Genomic DNA, 18329 nt, shown 5'->3' with positions numbered 1-18329 from the left:
TTATTCAATTTATAATCCACTGTGATTGTACAGAGACACAATGTCAGTGTCCAAATAGGACCAAACTGTAATAGTTAGCTAAGCCCACACAGTGAGCTCTGTGCAAGGAGGCAAAAATCATAACCTTCAGGGGCTACAAATATTAATCTGTTTGAGTACCATGTTTCATTTTGTATTCTTCTATACCAGCTTTTTGGTTGCAGTGTGGCTTTTAGACAGAGCAAGCACTTCCATAACTCCAAAGCTTCAGAAAGGCTCAAAACTGTAGGGCAGGTGTTATGTAGCCCACTAAACACTAGAGGGAGATATTATAAAAGGTACCAATTTCAGCACTGGGTGAAATCACAGTAGCTGCGTTCTGTACAGATATCCAGATCTTTTGTTCACGTATGCATTGCTACTCAAAGAAAAACACAAATTGCCCATTTGTTCCAGATATGTCAAGGTTTCATTTTGTTTTTCCAAAGAGGTGCGTTTGTACAGATGTCAAATACATACACCAACAGGGTTTCTCCATTGCTATAGAGGAAATGGGGTGGTGAGACACAGGGACTTGGTGAGTACAATATAGTACAAACAAGTTGGCTGGGAACTGCTGTGGCCCCCCCTGTAGGCCAGACTGTCCATGCAGGTCTGCGCTGATGTCCAGTTCTCCGCCACCGTCTCACAGGCCAGTAAGTCTCACTTTAGTACGTGGTGACGCAGGTTAACTGAGAAACATCTTGACAGACAGGTTGCTAGCCTCAGGGCTGAGTGTTCAGATCACAGGAAGGACACAGCTGACAGATCAACTCCACCCTCTCCCTGGCAGTGGGCAGGGTCAGAGGTCAAGAACCACACAGCCTGTCCTGAAGTGTTTTTATCGCCTTCCACAGAGAGGCCGCCCAGAGATGATCAGTACACTAAAGAGTAATCCAAGCCATCTCCAGCATAATACACATAATATCATAATAATTTATAGTTAATTTCCAATAAGAACATTTGTTAATCAAATCAATTCAAATATCAAATTATAGGTAATAAATTTACATATCTTATAACCCATATCAAAAAGCCCACTATGCAAATTGACTGGTGTGAAACTAACTGTTAAGTGGGCCTCTACACTTTTTTTTTTTCTTCTTTCTGCCTGAGTTGGTTATCCAGCGCTATGGACATCGACAAGACATCATACAAAAAAAAAGAAAAGAAAAATAAATTCATGAAAAAAGTGGAATCCTGATCGAATTCTGTTCACTTTTAAAACACAACAAAAGTGCCAAAAAACACATTTTTGTTTACGCAAAATGAAAGTACAAACATTAAGAAACAAAGAGCACACATGCCTTTTTTCTGATCAAAAAAAGTCAAAGCTCACTCACCAACATTCATTTTATTTGTCAAGTTGTGCAAGAAGCCAATTAAAAAAAAAAAAAAAAAATGACATTAGCACTGTTCCTCCAGTGAGGACGCTTGTCTTGAAAAACTCAACAATGACACATTCTCTACATAGTTTTAAGTCCCCTGACATTATACTGAGTGCTACAAGGAGACCAAAAACAAAACAACAACAACAAAAAGCTCCTGCACCAAAGATAATGCAAACAAAGCAAAGGTTTGCACGCGCTCTTTCCGCACCGCACAACCGAACCAAGCCGTGAACATCAAGAAACCGAATTTATCCGTTCAGGCAGGTTGGCGGTGTGCGCTGGAAAAGATGAACGCAACGAAAGAGGGGACGCTTTCCATGAGAAAGGGGTTTTCCTAGTAGAAAAGAACCAAGGAATCACCTAACACCTCGGCCCGTTGGACCCAAGAACGCGCCGGGCGCCAAGCGAGATGGAGCACAGACAGATAAAACACAAGGTTACGGCAAGGTGATGTGCAAACTTGAGCCATCTCTCCCCCTCTCTCTTTTTATTCATCAATAGTCACCCCGTTTAGTTTTTGTTTGTTTGTTTTCTCATTCTCTCTGTCTGTTTTGAATGAATGTTACCCCTGGGACAGGCGTCGGCCTGAAAGAGAGGGGTTAGACCGAGCCCCGTCCCAGGATTAGAAAGTGCTGAAACATTATCAAGTCTTTTTACATCTACATACATGTGCATCTCTTTCGGTTGGTTTAGAATCTTTTTTTTTTCCTTTTTCTTTTTTTTTCTCTTTTTTTTCTACAAAAAAAAAAAGTGGTCCCCACTAGCGATGAGGTTTCTTTTTCCTGTGGGTCTCACCGTGAACCGTCGAGGGTCAGGGTTTATGATCTCACAGACTATTAGAGGAGAAAACACTCCCCCCCCCACACACACACACACACACACACAAACACTCACACACATTTGAACACCAGGTGTACATAAGCATACATCCTACACGCACGACGACACACGGTGCAGACTCACAACTGAGGAAGGCCGCGAGGACGAAAGGGAAGGAGAGGAAAGAGAGGAAAAAAAGGAAAAACGCTTTGCTGTTTCTCCTCACAAACATCCTGACTCAGATGTGACACACACGTCAACAGATATTTAAAAGAAATACACGAGCCTTTAACGAGGATCAGACACTGGAGTCGAACTTTTGCTACATACACTTGGCACAGTAAAGAGGGGGAAAACAAAATCAAAGTATTGCACATTGTGGTACATTTCAATGGGATTTAAGAAAGACTTGGGAAATGATAACTACACTAGACCCTCGGAAAAAAAAAAAAAAAAACCTTGCTGATTGATTTATGTTATCATCTATAGTAAAATATAAACTCAGTGGCCTTTTTAAGCTGACTGTGAACAGGAGACCGAATATGAAAAGATGATGTAATTGGGAGGGCAGACCTCCTATATCCGCATCAGGCCACACTGAAAGGTAGCGAACGGTTGTCGTTAAGGGTTAAACAGATTGCTTTGCCTCAGAAGGAGGTGCTCGTGAGGCTGGCTGGCTATGATTGGGTACCTGAAACAAAGTTAAAGAGGTCACTACGGGAGTCGTGGCAAAGAGGCAGAGCTTGGCGGAGTCAAAAAAACGAAGAGGAAAAAAAGAAGTCTGCTGGTTGGCTTCGTGCCACACCGAGTCGGTTCGCCTTCAGCGTTGACAGTGTAACAGCAGTGTTTGTGACTGACCAGCAGGGACAGAGGAGGTTTCAGGGGTTGTGTTGGGTTACTGCATATATGAGAAACTTCCCTGAAAGATCAGCAACTGGTGTTGCAACTGCAATTTCTGAGGATTCAAATGAGTTTCATGAGGAGGGGAACTGCGGTACCTGGAGTGAGCTGGGTTCAGGTGTGTTAACGTCTGCAAACCTTTTGCAGTATGAGACGAAAATTGTACTTCTTCTCTGGGCAAAAAGAACTGTTTTTGGTTGTCGTGCTGGAGGATTGTTATTAAAATGTTTATTGCAGAGATTTTGAGTGGAATGACTCGCCGAGCGCGCGCTCCACTCGCATACAAGGAGACTGCCTGAATACTTTTTAACTATTGCTTTCTAAAGTAACCAAAGCAACCACAGCGTCGCTTGGCTTTGGATTATTATTATTATTATTATTAATAATAATCTACCTGATCAACAGTAAGAGTCTGAATGGTTTGAGTGGCTGACGGTTTTGTTCAGATGTCTATTTTTCCTTTTGTTGGTAAGGGGGTTGGAGAAACATGTAGAAAAAAGACATACATTTATAAACCACTGCCACACACACACACACACACACACACACACACACACACACACACACACACACACACACACACACACAGCGGTTCCAAACCATGCGCACACACATATAACTACTGCTATTTCTACCAGATGTTTCAATAGGAACAGGACCAAATGAAAATGCGCTGCTGTGTGGGTGTCGATCTGAGAACCCTGTTCTATTATAAAAAATAAAGCATTTTCAAATCTCATTCGGGGCTCTTCTTACTCACTCGCCTTCACTATCAGTCTGTCTGCTCATTCGACCACCAATCCACCCATTCCTCATCCATCTGAATACACATCCATCCTGCCATCACCCTGGTAAACTCCCACCACCTGAAACATTGTCGCCTCTATTTTTTCTTTTTCTAAAGGCAAGCAGCAACAGCCATAAAACATAAATACAGGCTGAGCAGGAACAGATATGCTCAACAGACATGCCTGCAGGAAGCCGCTGCCTCCCTAACAACAGCATTGTGCCAGCAACATGTCAAAGCTAATCTCACAAAACCTGAGATATGTTTACATGTTGTATGGCACCTCTATGTTACATGGTATAGATTTAAAAAAAAACAACTAACCGGCCAATTGTTTTTTTATTTTTATTTTTGTTTTGGGGTTTTTTAAGAAGAAGAAGAATCAGCCAAATGATCAAGGATGGCCAATTACACCGAAGGCTCGTGCTTTCATATTAGAGAAAAAACCCAAACTCCGTGAGGACGATCGACCGACTGACCACGCAAGCACATCTGTTGAGGTAACTGCTATCTAAGGGATAAATGAGTTTTGGCTGGCTGAGCACAGGCCGTGTTCAAAAGCGAACCCTAGCCCCCCTTTACACTCTGGGCACCCCGGTTTAATCAGCAGGGGCAGATATTCTCCTTAAGCAACCCGAGAAATGGTCGGCTTTTAATTCAGTTTAGTAGGCAGGCACATGTTTGCCATAACTGTTGATCAGAAACGTTTCCTCTACAGTGTGGCAAGTGCCTGTTTAGGAACAAAAACCCTGATCTCCTCCAGTGTGTCATGTGGCTCTAGGGCTAGTTTTGGGACAGGGCCTTAAAAAAATGAAATAAAATAAAATAAAACAAAAAATAAAAATCGCGTCTCGACTGAACTCCCTCCTCCTGATGTGCAAATTGCAGGATTCTCTTAATTAAAGACTCCAAGTAGAAACACTGGACATTTAGCGTTGTCTTTATATCATTTTCCTATACACAGTGCACACACACTCTTATACAAACTCCCACCCATACACAAACACAGCTCAGAGCACTTTTTTCTGCACAGCTGCACTGTAGCAGTGCCGCGTGCATTAATCCAACGTCAGTCCACTAGTGTCTTTGCAGTAGGGACAATATGCACCAAAATAAACGCTTGCCTCTGCAGCTGTCTAAATATGGATTGCCAAGTACAGTACGTATTGAGTTTTAGAGACTATTTTGTGTCTGTGTGAGCACGTGCGTGTGTGTGAGCAAACACACCAGCATCATACACACACATATTACAAACATATGATGACCTTCACAAGTCTGTGGGTGTGAGCTTCTGATTGTTGCTCTCAGTCTAAAACAGATCTTGAGCAGGATATTTCAAAGACTTGTTTCTTTTTTCCCGTCTTAATCGAACTTTCCAGACACGTTCCGATACTTTCCTGCCGCGCACATGCCGAAAACCGCGATACCTCCCGCTTCATCTCACTTCCTCTACCCTAACCTACTAACTGAAACTCCTCTCGCTCTCACATTTGTCCCTTGCTCTGTGATTTAATGGCACATCTGCTCCCACGTTACTTAACAACCTCTTTACCTTTCACAAAGTGCTTCTGCTACTTTCTGCCTTTGTCTTTAAAAAAAGAAAGAAAAAAATCTAAGAGCATACAGTACTTTGTAAATAAACACACAACATCATCATTTTTTTGTTGTTTTTTTTTGTTGGCTGTATGATGAGAGTGACAGGTGTGTTAAGTGCTTTGAAACATCCGGACCCTCTCAGAGCTAACGTGGAGATTCTCTCGCTTCCCCTCACGCGACCTTTCAGGATTTGTAAAGAAAAATTAAAGTGATTCATTAAATAAAACTCAAACAAAACCGCTAGGATCGTATGCGAAGACTCCGTTCGAGTGCAAACACGCTGGGTTCACCAACCCAGTGTGTTTGCATTTGCTTAAGGGCATTGCATATTGATACATGAACATTGACCCACCTAGGCGCGATCGATTGATTATTAAAAAGGACCCCTGATTAAGGTTTTAAAAAAATCTTGAAAAAAAATGTAAAACCTATGTGGTGAGATGGGAGATGAGGGGTTAAAGAAGAAAAAAAGTCAAATGAAAAACACTAACATGAAATGAAAGCAAAGACTCCACTGTCTACAAACTGAGCAGAGTAAGTGTTGTTCCCTCACAACTGTGTGCAGCACACGGGCATCGACACGATGACCTCAGGTTCCGGTCAACCACAGGCCCGGATGACACAGTGACAATCAGATCATATTAACTTCTGGTCTGATTTAGCAAGTGAAAATTTTTAATGATTTACCCGCAAATCCTTCATTATTACCAGAGGCGAATCCAGGCAGCCTTACTGCCCGAGTACACAGGTAACATCACTGTCACAGAGTGCGACTGTGAACCACCCATATGGAAAAGAAATAGTAAAAACTTATATGTGATTACTCATGAAAGTGGCCACTTTCTCATTACTTTCATACATTGTTTTAGTAAGTATCCAAAACATACAAGTTTCATTATATAATTTTTCAAGGGATCTTATATCCGTTTTCACTCTTATATGCTTTTCATACAAGTTTCACACAAGACAGATACAAACTTTATAAGATTTATATATATCTTTTCCATATGGGCAATCAGGGTGGAAATTTCAGCGTAATGTGTCGCCGGCCAAGCAGAGCCATCGAATGTCGCGACCGTGTGCCACAGAGCAACCGATAAACATTCAACGCACAGGTCAGAAATCCCTCACCAGAAATCTTCTCATGAAAATCACCAAAACTGCACAGATTGCTCATGTGATAATTAATCAATCTATTAAAAAAAAAACATAAAGGTGTTAAACTACATGGACTTAATGTAAGGTGTAGGGTAAGGTTACCGCTACAGTACAGGATGTGAACTAAAAAGAAACAAAAAAACAAAACCACGACGAATGAACCTTCACCGTGGACATTTATGGGGTTTTTGTAGAATCTTTTTAGCTGTGTTTATTTTTTATTTCATGGGTTGTTAACAGTCCTGCTAGCCTTCACTTGCCAATATTTGACCTTCCTTCAATGCTGATTTTCACCTCATGAGGGATGAAGGAAGGTTTGGGAAGGGTCAAAGGTGGTTCCTCCTCTGATTTTTCTACTTTTCGACCCTCGGGCGCAGACCATCTGCGCTTCCTGCTTCCCGATGGCTTAGTAGAGCCAGCTTCTGTACTGCCGACAACCTGACCTTTGGAAACTCTTTCCCCAAACACGAGATCCCCGTTTTCCACACCGGAGATCCCTCTACCTCCATTTCCACTCTCCCCACTCCCTCGCTGGCTGATGCCATTCTCCCGCTCTCTGTGCCTGGGACCTCCTCCACTGCAGCTCTGAGGAGCGTCCGACACAGCTCTAGGGGGTTTGAGGTGTCCGTGGCTGGAGGGGACAGAGGCGTGGGCGGCCGGCTCCAGGGGTTGAGTCTTCTTCAGAGATCCGTTCCTCAGGTTCTTGAGCGTGAGTGAAATACAAACATCGCCTACAGAAAGCTTGGTACAAGGCAGCTCCAGAAGCTGGGTGGTCCGGTCCGGGCAGCATGAAGACCAGCCTTGGCCAAAGACGAAGAAGGGGTATTCCAACAAGACCTCCACGCTCACCTAAAGAGAATTGGGGACAAACGAATGAATACCTTATTTACATTATATACTGTTGTTTCACAAAAAAATCCACTTTGATCTTTTGATTTTGTTAAACTAAACAATCTCACGTAGAGCCGAAAGCTGTAATGTTTAAAGCTCCTTCAGGAAATTAGATTGGAATATGGGGAATTTTTTCTTTGTGAATCTCAGGTCCAAAAATCAAGGCATGAACTAAACCATGGTTTTAACATGTTAATTATGAAAGTTCATGACTTTAACATTATTTTCCACTCAGTTTTGGAGCTTCGATAAGAACGCAGTGTCTAAAAAAGGATAACGAGAAAAAAGAAGAAAGAAGAAGAAATACAGGAAATTGAATGTAACCCAGTTCCCAGACTAGCCCAGCAGCACGACAGCAGCCAGTGTCCTGAATTTTATTTGAGAAAAGCTTTAAAGGAAAACCTGCCATGCCTCTGTTTGGCCATTTTCTAAACTGAAATCTGAAATTCTGCGGCCTCCTGTTGACACCATGTCCTATAACACTGACCCTGTTAAGTACACATTATTAAAAAAACATGGAGAAAATCTGCTGCATATTACTTTACTGTTTGTGAACCTTTTTGTCATGACGAATACTGAAAACACTACACTGCTATACTACTAATACTGGTGTCAGCTTGAGACCTGAAACTCTCATCTGAAAAAGGACGTTTTCACAGAACTCTGAGGTCCACACCAGGATTCAGTAGCTTGTAGAAACACTTTTAGCAGCAATAACTTGTTCTCTGTACAACTTTCAGAGTCTCTCACATTATTGTGAGAAACTTCCAAAACTTCTACTTTCATAGAGGTGCTCACACTTGCTGATCATCAGTTAATCAAGAGTGTTTGATTAGCAGCACATGGCTGCTATTCAATGCTCTTAGTAAGGCAGTAAGAAGCAGTAAGGGTATCCAGCTGCTCCTGTCTTCTAAGACTTTAAGTTAGAAAGAAATACAAACGTTTTCTGTTAGTGTTCTGCAAAGTCAAAAAGATATTTATGCAATAATTGTGATTTTTCTTTCACTTCTGATTTAAACTGTGGACTTAAAGCCCTGACTGGGTCTGTATTAGTGTTTGAATGTATAAAAAGAATGAATGGATGACAAAAAGAGATCGGCTGCAGGCTCAGGAGAAGGAAAATAAACATCAGAAACATCCGAAAGAAGGCAAAGCCAGGGATAGGATACCGTAAAAGAGCGAGATGATGGAAGTGGAGGAAGCTTCTAAGATGGGGATGAAAAGACAAGTTTAAAAAGAGAGAGTAGGTTGGACAAGAAGAAGAGGGAGGAAATGAAAAGAGAGCTATGTCAAGAAGGATACAAGCGAAAGACGTGACAAGTACCAAATCTCAAATCTTACGTCAGGCAACACTTTCCCCTCCTGTATTATATAACTTTTGACTTCTTGGAGTAAGTTCTCTGAGTGTGGACTCAAAGCTATAACCGCCGCTCAGGAAAAAAGTAAGAGGAACCATTAGAGCTGGGCGATAGAACGATAACGATATGTATCGCGATATAACTTTTACTCGATAGAGAAATTAAGCTATCGCGATAGACCTCGCCGCTCTTGTCCTCAAAAAAAAAAAAAAAAAAAAAAAAGGTCAGCCAATCCAAATTAAGTAGCGCAGAGCCGAACCAATCACAGCCGCAGCGTCACGTCGCGTGACTTGTTACGTACAGCACAAGTGCCAAGCCACACGTGTGTTTGTTTGGGAAGCAGCCAGCGGGTAATGGAGCCAGCGCATGGAGGAAATGAGTGTGCCGACAAGAAAAATCAACCGAGCGTGACCGAAGAGAAAACAGATGATGGTTCCAATGCCGGAGAGATTGTCAAACGGAAGAGCCATAGAAGTTCCGTAGTGTGAAGGTATTTCGGCTATTTCAAGTCTGACAAAAAACAGAGTAGCGTGCACTGTAAATTGTGCCGAAAGCAAGTCTGGAAATACAATAAACTGGTGCATGCGTCACACTGTGCGCCACGTTATTGTTTCGGTGAAATGAATTTCTACAATACTGTTACTGTTAATTCTACTCTCTGCAGTGTTTAAATGCTTACATATACACACAGTTACTGTCCCTCCACACATACGACTCGGTTCTGCTTCTATGCCCCAGCTTTGTTTACTTTTTCCCACCGAGGCTTCTAGACTTCTGATTGGCCAACATTTAGGCACGGTTAGGAATCTAGCGCAACCTGCTGCTTTGGCATGTTCATAGCAGCGTTTTCCTTCATTTCTGCCTTTATGTGTGGACGGGATTATTTTTTAAAACGAAAATGGAAAATCTCCGTTTTCAAAAATACCCGTGTACGTGTGGACGTAGCCTCAGTCTCTGACTGGAAGCGCTAATTCGTCATTCGGCTTTTGTCAGACTAAAGTAACTGTTAAAACTGTTTGAAAAGCTCAGCTATACAACAAGGAGAGATTGAGAATTTCCTTTTAGTTCTCAGTTTATTTGATATTGACAAAAGTTAGTCAGTTTTGTCTGTTCTTCTGTAAAACAAACTAAGATTTATTTTTAGAATTAATATTTTGTTTCTAAGTGGAATTGACAATTTAGTCTGTTTCGTTTGTCCTATTTTGAAACTTAAACGCTTTAGCGGCTGCCTTTTGTGTAGTTTGCAATATTTGCCTTTATCTATCTGAAAAAGTCTCATGTTCCTTAAGTACATCTACCCTGTTGAACTTATTATGGGAAATAAATATTTAACATTTCACTACATATCGTACTGTGTATGACTGTGTATGTGACAAATAAAAAAAAAATTTGAATTTGAATTTTAAATAAAAACAAGCTGCTGATTATTTCACATTTTACTTGTGAGCAACGGCACATTTAAATCTTACAAATATAGTTATTTGGCTTATATCGTGATAGATATCGTTATCGCCTGAAATGAAAAAAAACATATCGTGATATGAAAAAATCTCATATCGCCCAGCTCTAGGAACCATTGAAGGAGCACAAGAGAGAAAGAGAAGTCTTTGAAAGATGGTCAGCTTTTGTGGGGTACGACATCAAAGAGCAGCTGGGGGCGAGAGAGATGGTTAGAGATGTGCTGTGTGGGTGGACGAGTCGCAGCATGGACAGATGAAAAAGATTAACTGGCTTCAACGCACATCCTCAAAGACAGGGCGAAGGCTGCATGAGTGTACGTGAGCGCAAGTGTTCCTATAAAAACCCGAAAGATAAACTGTGGCATAATATCGGATATTAAGAGATTGCTGCAATTCACATTTAAATGTAAATGTATTTATACAGCTTCAAATCGCAACAAGGGTTGCCTCAAGGCACATATTATACTATAAGGTAAAGACTCTACAATAATATAGAGGAAACCCCAACAATCAATAATCAATGTTAATGAGAGATTCAAGTATGTTTGTATTTAACTGTGGCAGAGTAGAAAAGAAAAGAAGTAAACAAATGTCCCAAAAAAGGACAATTTAACCACTAAAAAAATGTAAAAAATAAAAAAAGACCACCAACATGTCATCTCGGGGTCTGCAGGTAACTATTAGCGTCAAATTGCACATGACTGATCGGAAAGAGATAAAAGAAAAAAGAGAACTTTAGTGGAAGGGGAAAAACATCAGAGCCAAACATCTGCCTATTAATGAATGAAGATATGAAGATAACATAAAGTCACCTTTACCAAAGTTCAAGTTAACCCACAGTTGAATATTTCTGCACAGGATAACGATCTAATGCACAGGAGCAAATCTACCAAGCACTGGTGGCAAAAGAAGAAATGAAGGCTTAAGGAAAGGCTTCGTCAAAGCCCAGACATCAATCCGACTGAAATGAGGTGGAAGGCTTTAAAATAGACAGTACATAAAGAAAACCTACAAACACCTAGCAACTGAAGGATACTAGATTAGTCACATACTAGATTTAGGTGTGCTGGTACCTCGGTCCCACCTGGAAAATGCCAAAGGACCGAGTAACTTTTCATTTACATGTTTGTGTGCATGAATGAGATAAATCAAACTTTGACAACCTCATGCAAACAGAGCTCTGTAAAGATCGTGAAACCACATGTGAACATTTTGAGAAATTATTAAATCACATTATTACAAACATTAAAACAATGTATGCAAAGGGGAAACAAATATCCTAGCTGTGTGAGAAGGTAAACACAAATAAACTTTAATCAGCACATTAAATTTAAGACCATAAATGGACTGCTACTTACTACCACTACTCGCACTTTTCTGCTGCTAAAGAGCGAACACTCAAAGTGATTTTAAACTGTAAGTCGCATTTACTCATTCGCACACATTCACACAGCAGTGTAATTTTTTATTCCTTCGAGCACTTTTTACCTCTCAAGCACCCACTCGCACATCAGTAAACACATCAGGGTCAGTGTCTTGGGAAAGACTGAAGGAACGGGGAACCTTTCGATTAGCAAATGACCTGCTCTACCTCTATCTTGTTTGTTTAATTCCTTTGCAAAAAAAGGCGAACACATCACAGTTTCATGGTGAGGTTACGTGCTAGAGCAGTGAATTTTAAGAATCTTGTTGTTAGTCAGAGGAGACTTCATGCTAAGCTAACCAGCAGCTAAAGTTTGTAAGATAAGACGATGCTATTGCTTAGCAAGAAAGCAAATAAGCTAGTTTCTCAAAATTGTAAAAACACCCCTGTACGTGATAAACTGATTAAGGAAACGTGTGATTGCGATACTGGACTCCTGAATCTGCGATGTCTGTTAAATGTTTCAGATTTTTTCCCTCACCTGTGTACGGTGTTCACCAACGGAGAACTGAACCACAGCAAAGTTGGGCGAGGTGTGGCTCCCCTCAATGCGCTCCACTGTGGACGAGTCTATCTTCAACTCGCTGCTGATCTCAGCACTCTGGATGAAGTCCTCTGTCTTCAGATCCTCCACACGTTTCAGCTCGCCATCAGCCAACTGGATGATGGAACCTTTGATGAAATATGGGGGGAGCGAGGGAGGCAGCACCGTACTAGAGGGGGGATGTGCGGCGGAGGTCGCCACCAGCCCTGGTGGAGCAGGAACAATGGGGAGATGAAGCTGGGCTTGGACCACTGCACCTGGGGCATCCTGGTGAAATGAGCCAGTGTGGGTCTCCAGAGTTTCTCCTTTGGGGGCGGTGGCGGCAATGTACGTATGTGGGAGTGTAGTAGGAAAAGGTGCAGCTTGGGTAGATGATGTAACATGGGAGGTTACAGGCTCCAATGTTGTGACTCCACCTCCACTGACAGGGATGATGACCGGTTGGGGGCCTGGAATGAGTAAGTGTTGCTGTAGGCTGGTGTGGTAGCTGCTACCACTGCCTCCTGCAATATAGCCGATAATAGGTTGCTGAGGGTAGATACTGGTGGAAGAGAGCCCCATTGAGAGTGGCTCTGTGGCGTTGTGGGTGGTCTGGATGACGGTCTGGGGTGGCAGTGTGCTGACAGCAGCTTTCAGGCTGTCTACACTTAGTGGGGGTGGAAATGTGAAAGAGGAGGTGGTGCTGGATAAGGATGGAGCACGACTGACAGGCTTGCCCATGATGTTGCCACTTTTCTCCAGGTGTGCAGGGGCTGAAGTTGTCACCTTCTCAGGGCTGGCTCTGGGTGGTACCAGCTGGTGGTCCCCATGGCTGTTGGGCATTAACATGACAGAGGTTCTCAGCCCTGATGGATCATGCGGAGAGTAGTCTGTTGGCAGAACCATCTGTCGAGCCTCATAGGAAGACAAAGAGGATGTGGCATCCCGTGATTTGCTCCCTGACTTGGAGATGTTAGACTCGAGTGGCGCGGCATACCGCCGGCCCCTTTCCAGCTCTCCATTGTGGAGCTCTCTGGGTCTCTGAGAGCCACCTTGCTCTTTTCTGGTGGGTCCATCCGTATACTGCACCACCACCTGAGACATGCTGTGTCCCAAAGTATGGTGAGGGTACATTGAGTGGGGCGAAAGGTGAGTGCCTCCTTGGTGATGGGATGATGGCACAGTCCGTGGGGATGTTGATATTTGAACATGGTGAGGGACAGGGTCTGTAGAAGGAGGAGGCATGGAGGTACGTCCTGTGGATGCTCGCTGCTGGTCCTGCTTGGAGGCCTGTGAAGGAGCAGAGGCCGTCTCTGTGTGTGAGGGTCTCTGTGCAGCCGAGGAAGAGGAGGACAGGGGGGGAGGAGGTGGAGGAGGAAGCAATTGAGAGGGGATGTAACTGTATGGGGCAGTGTAAGGTGAGGCTATAAACTGCATATTGTGAGGCAGATGGGTGTAATGGACAGCTCCTCCAACTGTGGTCTGTGGCAGGTGGGATGTGTACACTGTAGGAAGAGATGAGACCACCCTCAGTGAGGAGGCAGAGGTCAAAGAGTCTGATATGGAGGAGGGAGATTTATACTGCGATCCGTCAGAGTGACTGGAGCTACGGTGCGCACCCACACTGCTCTCGTTCCCACCAGCCACACTGGCGAGCCAGGTCATGTTTTCTGAGCGCTGGCTCTCAGTGGCAGGTGGCATGATAGGTGAGCGATTTTCAGATGGTAGCGTGCTAGAGAGGATTTCCCTCTTCTTTGGGGGCAGACATTCATTACTGCGCTCCTGGTTGGACTTCATGCTGATTTCACCTCACGCCCCTCAACTATACTTGCGTTATCCTTCCTCGAGTTTTGGACTACAGCTTTCTTTTTTTCCCTTGTTTTGCTTCCTCGTTCTTTCACTTTCGTTGTCGCTTTTGTTCGCTTTCTCACTTTTTGATGTCCGGTCCTTTATTTCACATTAATTAGCCACAAAATGAAACTTCCCCAATCTTGTCTCTTTTCCCTCTCTATCCACTTCACCCAAGGCCTTTTCTTGACAAAAAAAATCCAGGCCCTAACAAGCAGGTGAGGAAGGATTAAAGATGGGGATGACGATATGGAGGGTTGGTTAAAAGGGGAGGGGGAAGGGCGGTCCGTTCCGTCCGGGGATCTTTAGCGACTGATGGGTGAGCTCAGCGTGGAGGTGGAGAGCGTCACAACGTCAAACCTGCCGCTGTCGCAGAGGACGATGGGGGGCCGAGTGCGTCGCACTTCATGAGGAATCATCTCCTTGTGAAAGAAAGTCTGCCCGCACGCAGCACAATCCTGTGGAAGAGAGAGGAAAAAATAGATGGTTAGAGAAGGTGTGGCTCGTTAACTGATGAATAGGAGAATACTTTATAATTCTTATTCTGTGCTTTTTTTTCAGCAAGACTGCAACTATAATGACAGAGCCATTTTCAAAATCCCTTCTAGTGAATGCAGCGCATCTACAGACCTATAAAGACAGACAGGTTAATAATGTGTCTGAGCAAAACAACTTCTGCAACAACAAATTTAACAATGGAACAACACTTTAGCACCAACAAATCCATAAAAGGACAACGTTTTGAACTACGAAGAATAAGCCAGCAGGACATTCGGGAGGTCAAGTAACAGCTCTAAAAAGGTGACAAAGATGAGAATTAGGAGGCTAACAAATACAAAAAGCCCACTGCAACAAGCGTGACCTGTAGATTGTGTAGATATGGAGGTGTTTTATGTAACAATGTGAATAACAGCAACACAGGTCAGTCATGGGTAACTGCAATTTCAAGAAAAGAGACCCTGCTAATATAAAAATGACCACTCCAAGCAACAATAACCAGGCACTTTCAGTAAATGACTAATAATAAGAGTTTGATTACAAGCCTGTGTGTATACCATAAATGAGTGTACCACATGTGTGTGCCTGTGCCTGTGTGTGCCATCTGTTTGCGAGCATCCCCTACTGTGAAAGATGGGAAGCTCAGTGTGAAACTCATAAATAATGTAGAGGAATTTCAAGCACATACATCCCCAACACACACACACACACACACACACACACACACACACACACACACACAACCGAGCATGAACCGCTTGCTTACTCAAACACTGACACCTGTGTATATTCAATTATGCTGACACGTGTTTTTTTTCTTGAAGCACAGCACAACTTCACATACAGACACACACACAGACACGCACACGCACAGGTAGCTCACATATCGTTCACTAACACACTGCTGCACGGCTCACCAATTTATTTGTTCTTTGTAGAGTCAGTGAGTTTGTACCGTCCCTGGTTTCTGTGACCGCCTGCACAGTTACACATTTAGAAAACCGTCCATTTCTGCAGTAAAACAGCAAATTATATCAACGCCTAAGTGATGCTACAGACTGAAAAAAGCCTTGTGATGGACTGAGAGTCTGTCCGGAGCGTAGCCTGTCTTTGGCCCTATGACAGTTGGGACAGGTTGTGGCACCAAACAATCCCCTAACTGGAAATGCAGTTAAGAAAATGGATGGACTTGACAAAATAAAAGTAAAGGTTTTCACTATTTTTGCCCAATAAGGAACCAGATGATTAACATCTGAAAATACTTTTCTTTTTCTAAAAGCGTCTTTAATGAAGAAGATGGATGGAAGATGTGGACCATCCATCCATTCACTAAAACGTGTCAAACGGGACTGAGGAAACTGATTAAAAACAGGTTACAGCCGCATTTATTTAGCTGGTTTGGCAATATCATCAAATAAAATACAATACTGCATTAAATTTTAACAGTTAGTGGTTCTCAATTTGAGTCCTACTCTAAAGTTGCTAAAAAAAACCCAAAAATGTAGTTTTTCAACCAAACTTTGGAGGCTTCCACTGCCTTCTTAGCTAATTCCCCCACACACAGTATGTGTGTAAATGTGTGTTCTCTAGAGCGAGGGACATCATGCAGCTCAAGCAGATTCCTGTAATTTAAGACGTGTTGTAATGCTACTACAACACAGCTGCAGAAACAGGCGTAGGAGTAAACACACATGCATATTCACATTCGCACGGAGCACACAGCAGCCTTTGTTTCATGGTACACAGCGCACACTCGCTTATTCAAGTATATACTTTATCTGTTTAATCGAGCCGGCATGATTCAGATGTGTGCTGAGAGGGAATGTTGATCGCTGAGCTTTTAGCCCTGAGATGCACTCTCTGTATCTCCCTCTTTGTCTCCTCTCTGTCACTCCACCTCCACTTGACTCTCTTGCCTCAGCCTGTCCACCTCTCCTACTACATAACCATTCTCAATTATCATTCTTCCATTTAATGGTTTTATGCTCCCTATTTTCTACATTAGTATTCACTTGTACACTCTTGGAATCCTTTTGCAACAAATCTTTGACATGTCTCTTCAGCAAACCTAACCTCAGTCACGCTGTTTAGTCACAAAATACAAAAACAGAGACAATAATGCACATCAATCCAATAGCTGACCTCACCTCAGTCTTAAAGAGTTTGTATACACCGTGCAATACTATTTTTATTTATCTTATTTTACTGTTCATGTGTAATAGTCAGTTGCCCTATAATCTTAACCTCATTCTGTCTTTATTGTGATGTTTTTGGTGGTTTTTCTTCCCTTCTGTACTCATAACTTCATTCAGCAATGCATCTGTGATGTACTGACTGACTGACAATAAAGGAATCCGAATCTACTACGTAAAAACAACTCAACAAGCTCTTGCTCAACTTAAGACTCTAAGGTAAAGGGAACGTTATATGCCTGAGTGTTCAAAGATGAGAGACATTTCATATCAGCTGTCACCTCAAACACGGACAATGTCGGTACATGCAGCTCAGATCTGCTCATGCTGCTGTCTGTGGCAGCATCAATTTGTCACAACTGATTCAGACACATGAAAATGGTTGTACTCCAAGAGAAATCTTATATGTGCAACATAAAATAATAGTTAACCTTAGACAAAAATCAGGTAAACAAGTCATGACAACAATAGCATAGCAGCTACTGAACAACTTCTGCTGGAAAAGTGTACTATCATGTCACATTAAAGGTAATGTGGGAAATTATAAAGCATTTAAATATACAAATATAACTAGAAATCACAGCTGTGCTGCGGGAGCAGAGACACCAATGCTAACTTCATAATCCTCCCGGTTGCTTCCATTTTATCCTGCAGTGTTACTAAGAGCCAGAAAGAAGTGTTCATAGTGGAAAAGAGAAAGAAAAAGAACTCAAAGTAGAACAAAAGAGTAATTCCCACTGTAAATCCCCTTCTCGCATCCACTGTGGGAAACTTTGGTATCTTAAAGAAAGAAAAAAGAAAACAGCATGGCTACAACAACAGTTAATGAGGGAAGAGACCGAGGAAGGTCGAGAAAGGGATAAACAGAGGCAGGGAGGTGAGAAAGACTGGAGAGCAGAGGGTATGAGAGTGAGGAAAAGCTTAAGATGCATGGGAGACGTGGAGAGGGATCGAGAGAGCAGGCTCAGCTGACCTACATTGCACAAAGAGAGGACTGCTTCACTGAAAGTGACACTCAAACACACATTCGCTGAAAAGCTAAGTCACCTGAATCTTGCTGAGCTTGCAGTGTGTACGTGCAGGACTGTGCGCTGTGGTGTGGGTGTGTGTAGATATCAGATGACCTGTAACCCAAGCTGCCTGTCCTCCATGTGCTTGAGCCTTTTTTTTCTCTATACACACACTCACAAACACGCTTCTCCACCTTACCAAAACCTGTGTGCAGGTCAGCAAATACTGGCATTTTTCACTCACTGCAGGTTCATATATGCCACCTTTCTCTCACAGTTGCTACTTCAGAGGACACAGTACTCATGAACATTAATCTCCTGGAGACTTACCCTCACCTTAAAAGGCAATCTATAATTTATAAACACTTTATGTTTTACTCTCACAGTAATGGAGTGCATTGTGGTTATGGCGCCACAACAGAAGTCATAAGGCCACCCACAACTATGACTGTTTAAT

The 18329-nt window shown here is 42.7% G+C and overlaps 1 protein-coding gene across 2 annotated transcripts in view; it reads right to left on the bottom strand.

Annotated features, from left to right (window-relative positions):
- Positions 1-425: 425 nt before the first annotated feature.
- atxn1a (ataxin 1a) overlaps positions 426-18329 on the bottom strand; it is a 114819-nt gene continuing 96915 nt past the window's right edge. For both annotated transcript variants that reach the window (XM_082520936.1, XM_082520937.1), the window contains 2 exons: positions 12283-14630; positions 426-7518 (listed from right to left, as the gene is read on the bottom strand). In XM_082520936.1, coding sequence (XP_082377062.1) covers positions 6922-7518; positions 12283-14121 — 2436 coding nt within the window. In that variant the 5' untranslated portion in view covers positions 14122-14630 and the 3' untranslated portion in view covers positions 426-6921. The remainder of the gene's footprint in view (positions 7519-12282; positions 14631-18329) is intronic.

The sequence above is a fragment of the Aulonocara stuartgranti genome, assembly GCF_965226115.1.
Source record: "Aulonocara stuartgranti genome assembly, chromosome: 22".
NCBI classification, from domain to species: domain Eukaryota; kingdom Metazoa; phylum Chordata; class Actinopteri; order Cichliformes; family Cichlidae; genus Aulonocara; species Aulonocara stuartgranti.
Note: the sequence above shows the minus strand (reverse complement) of the source record. Positions and strands in the feature narration are given on the sequence as shown.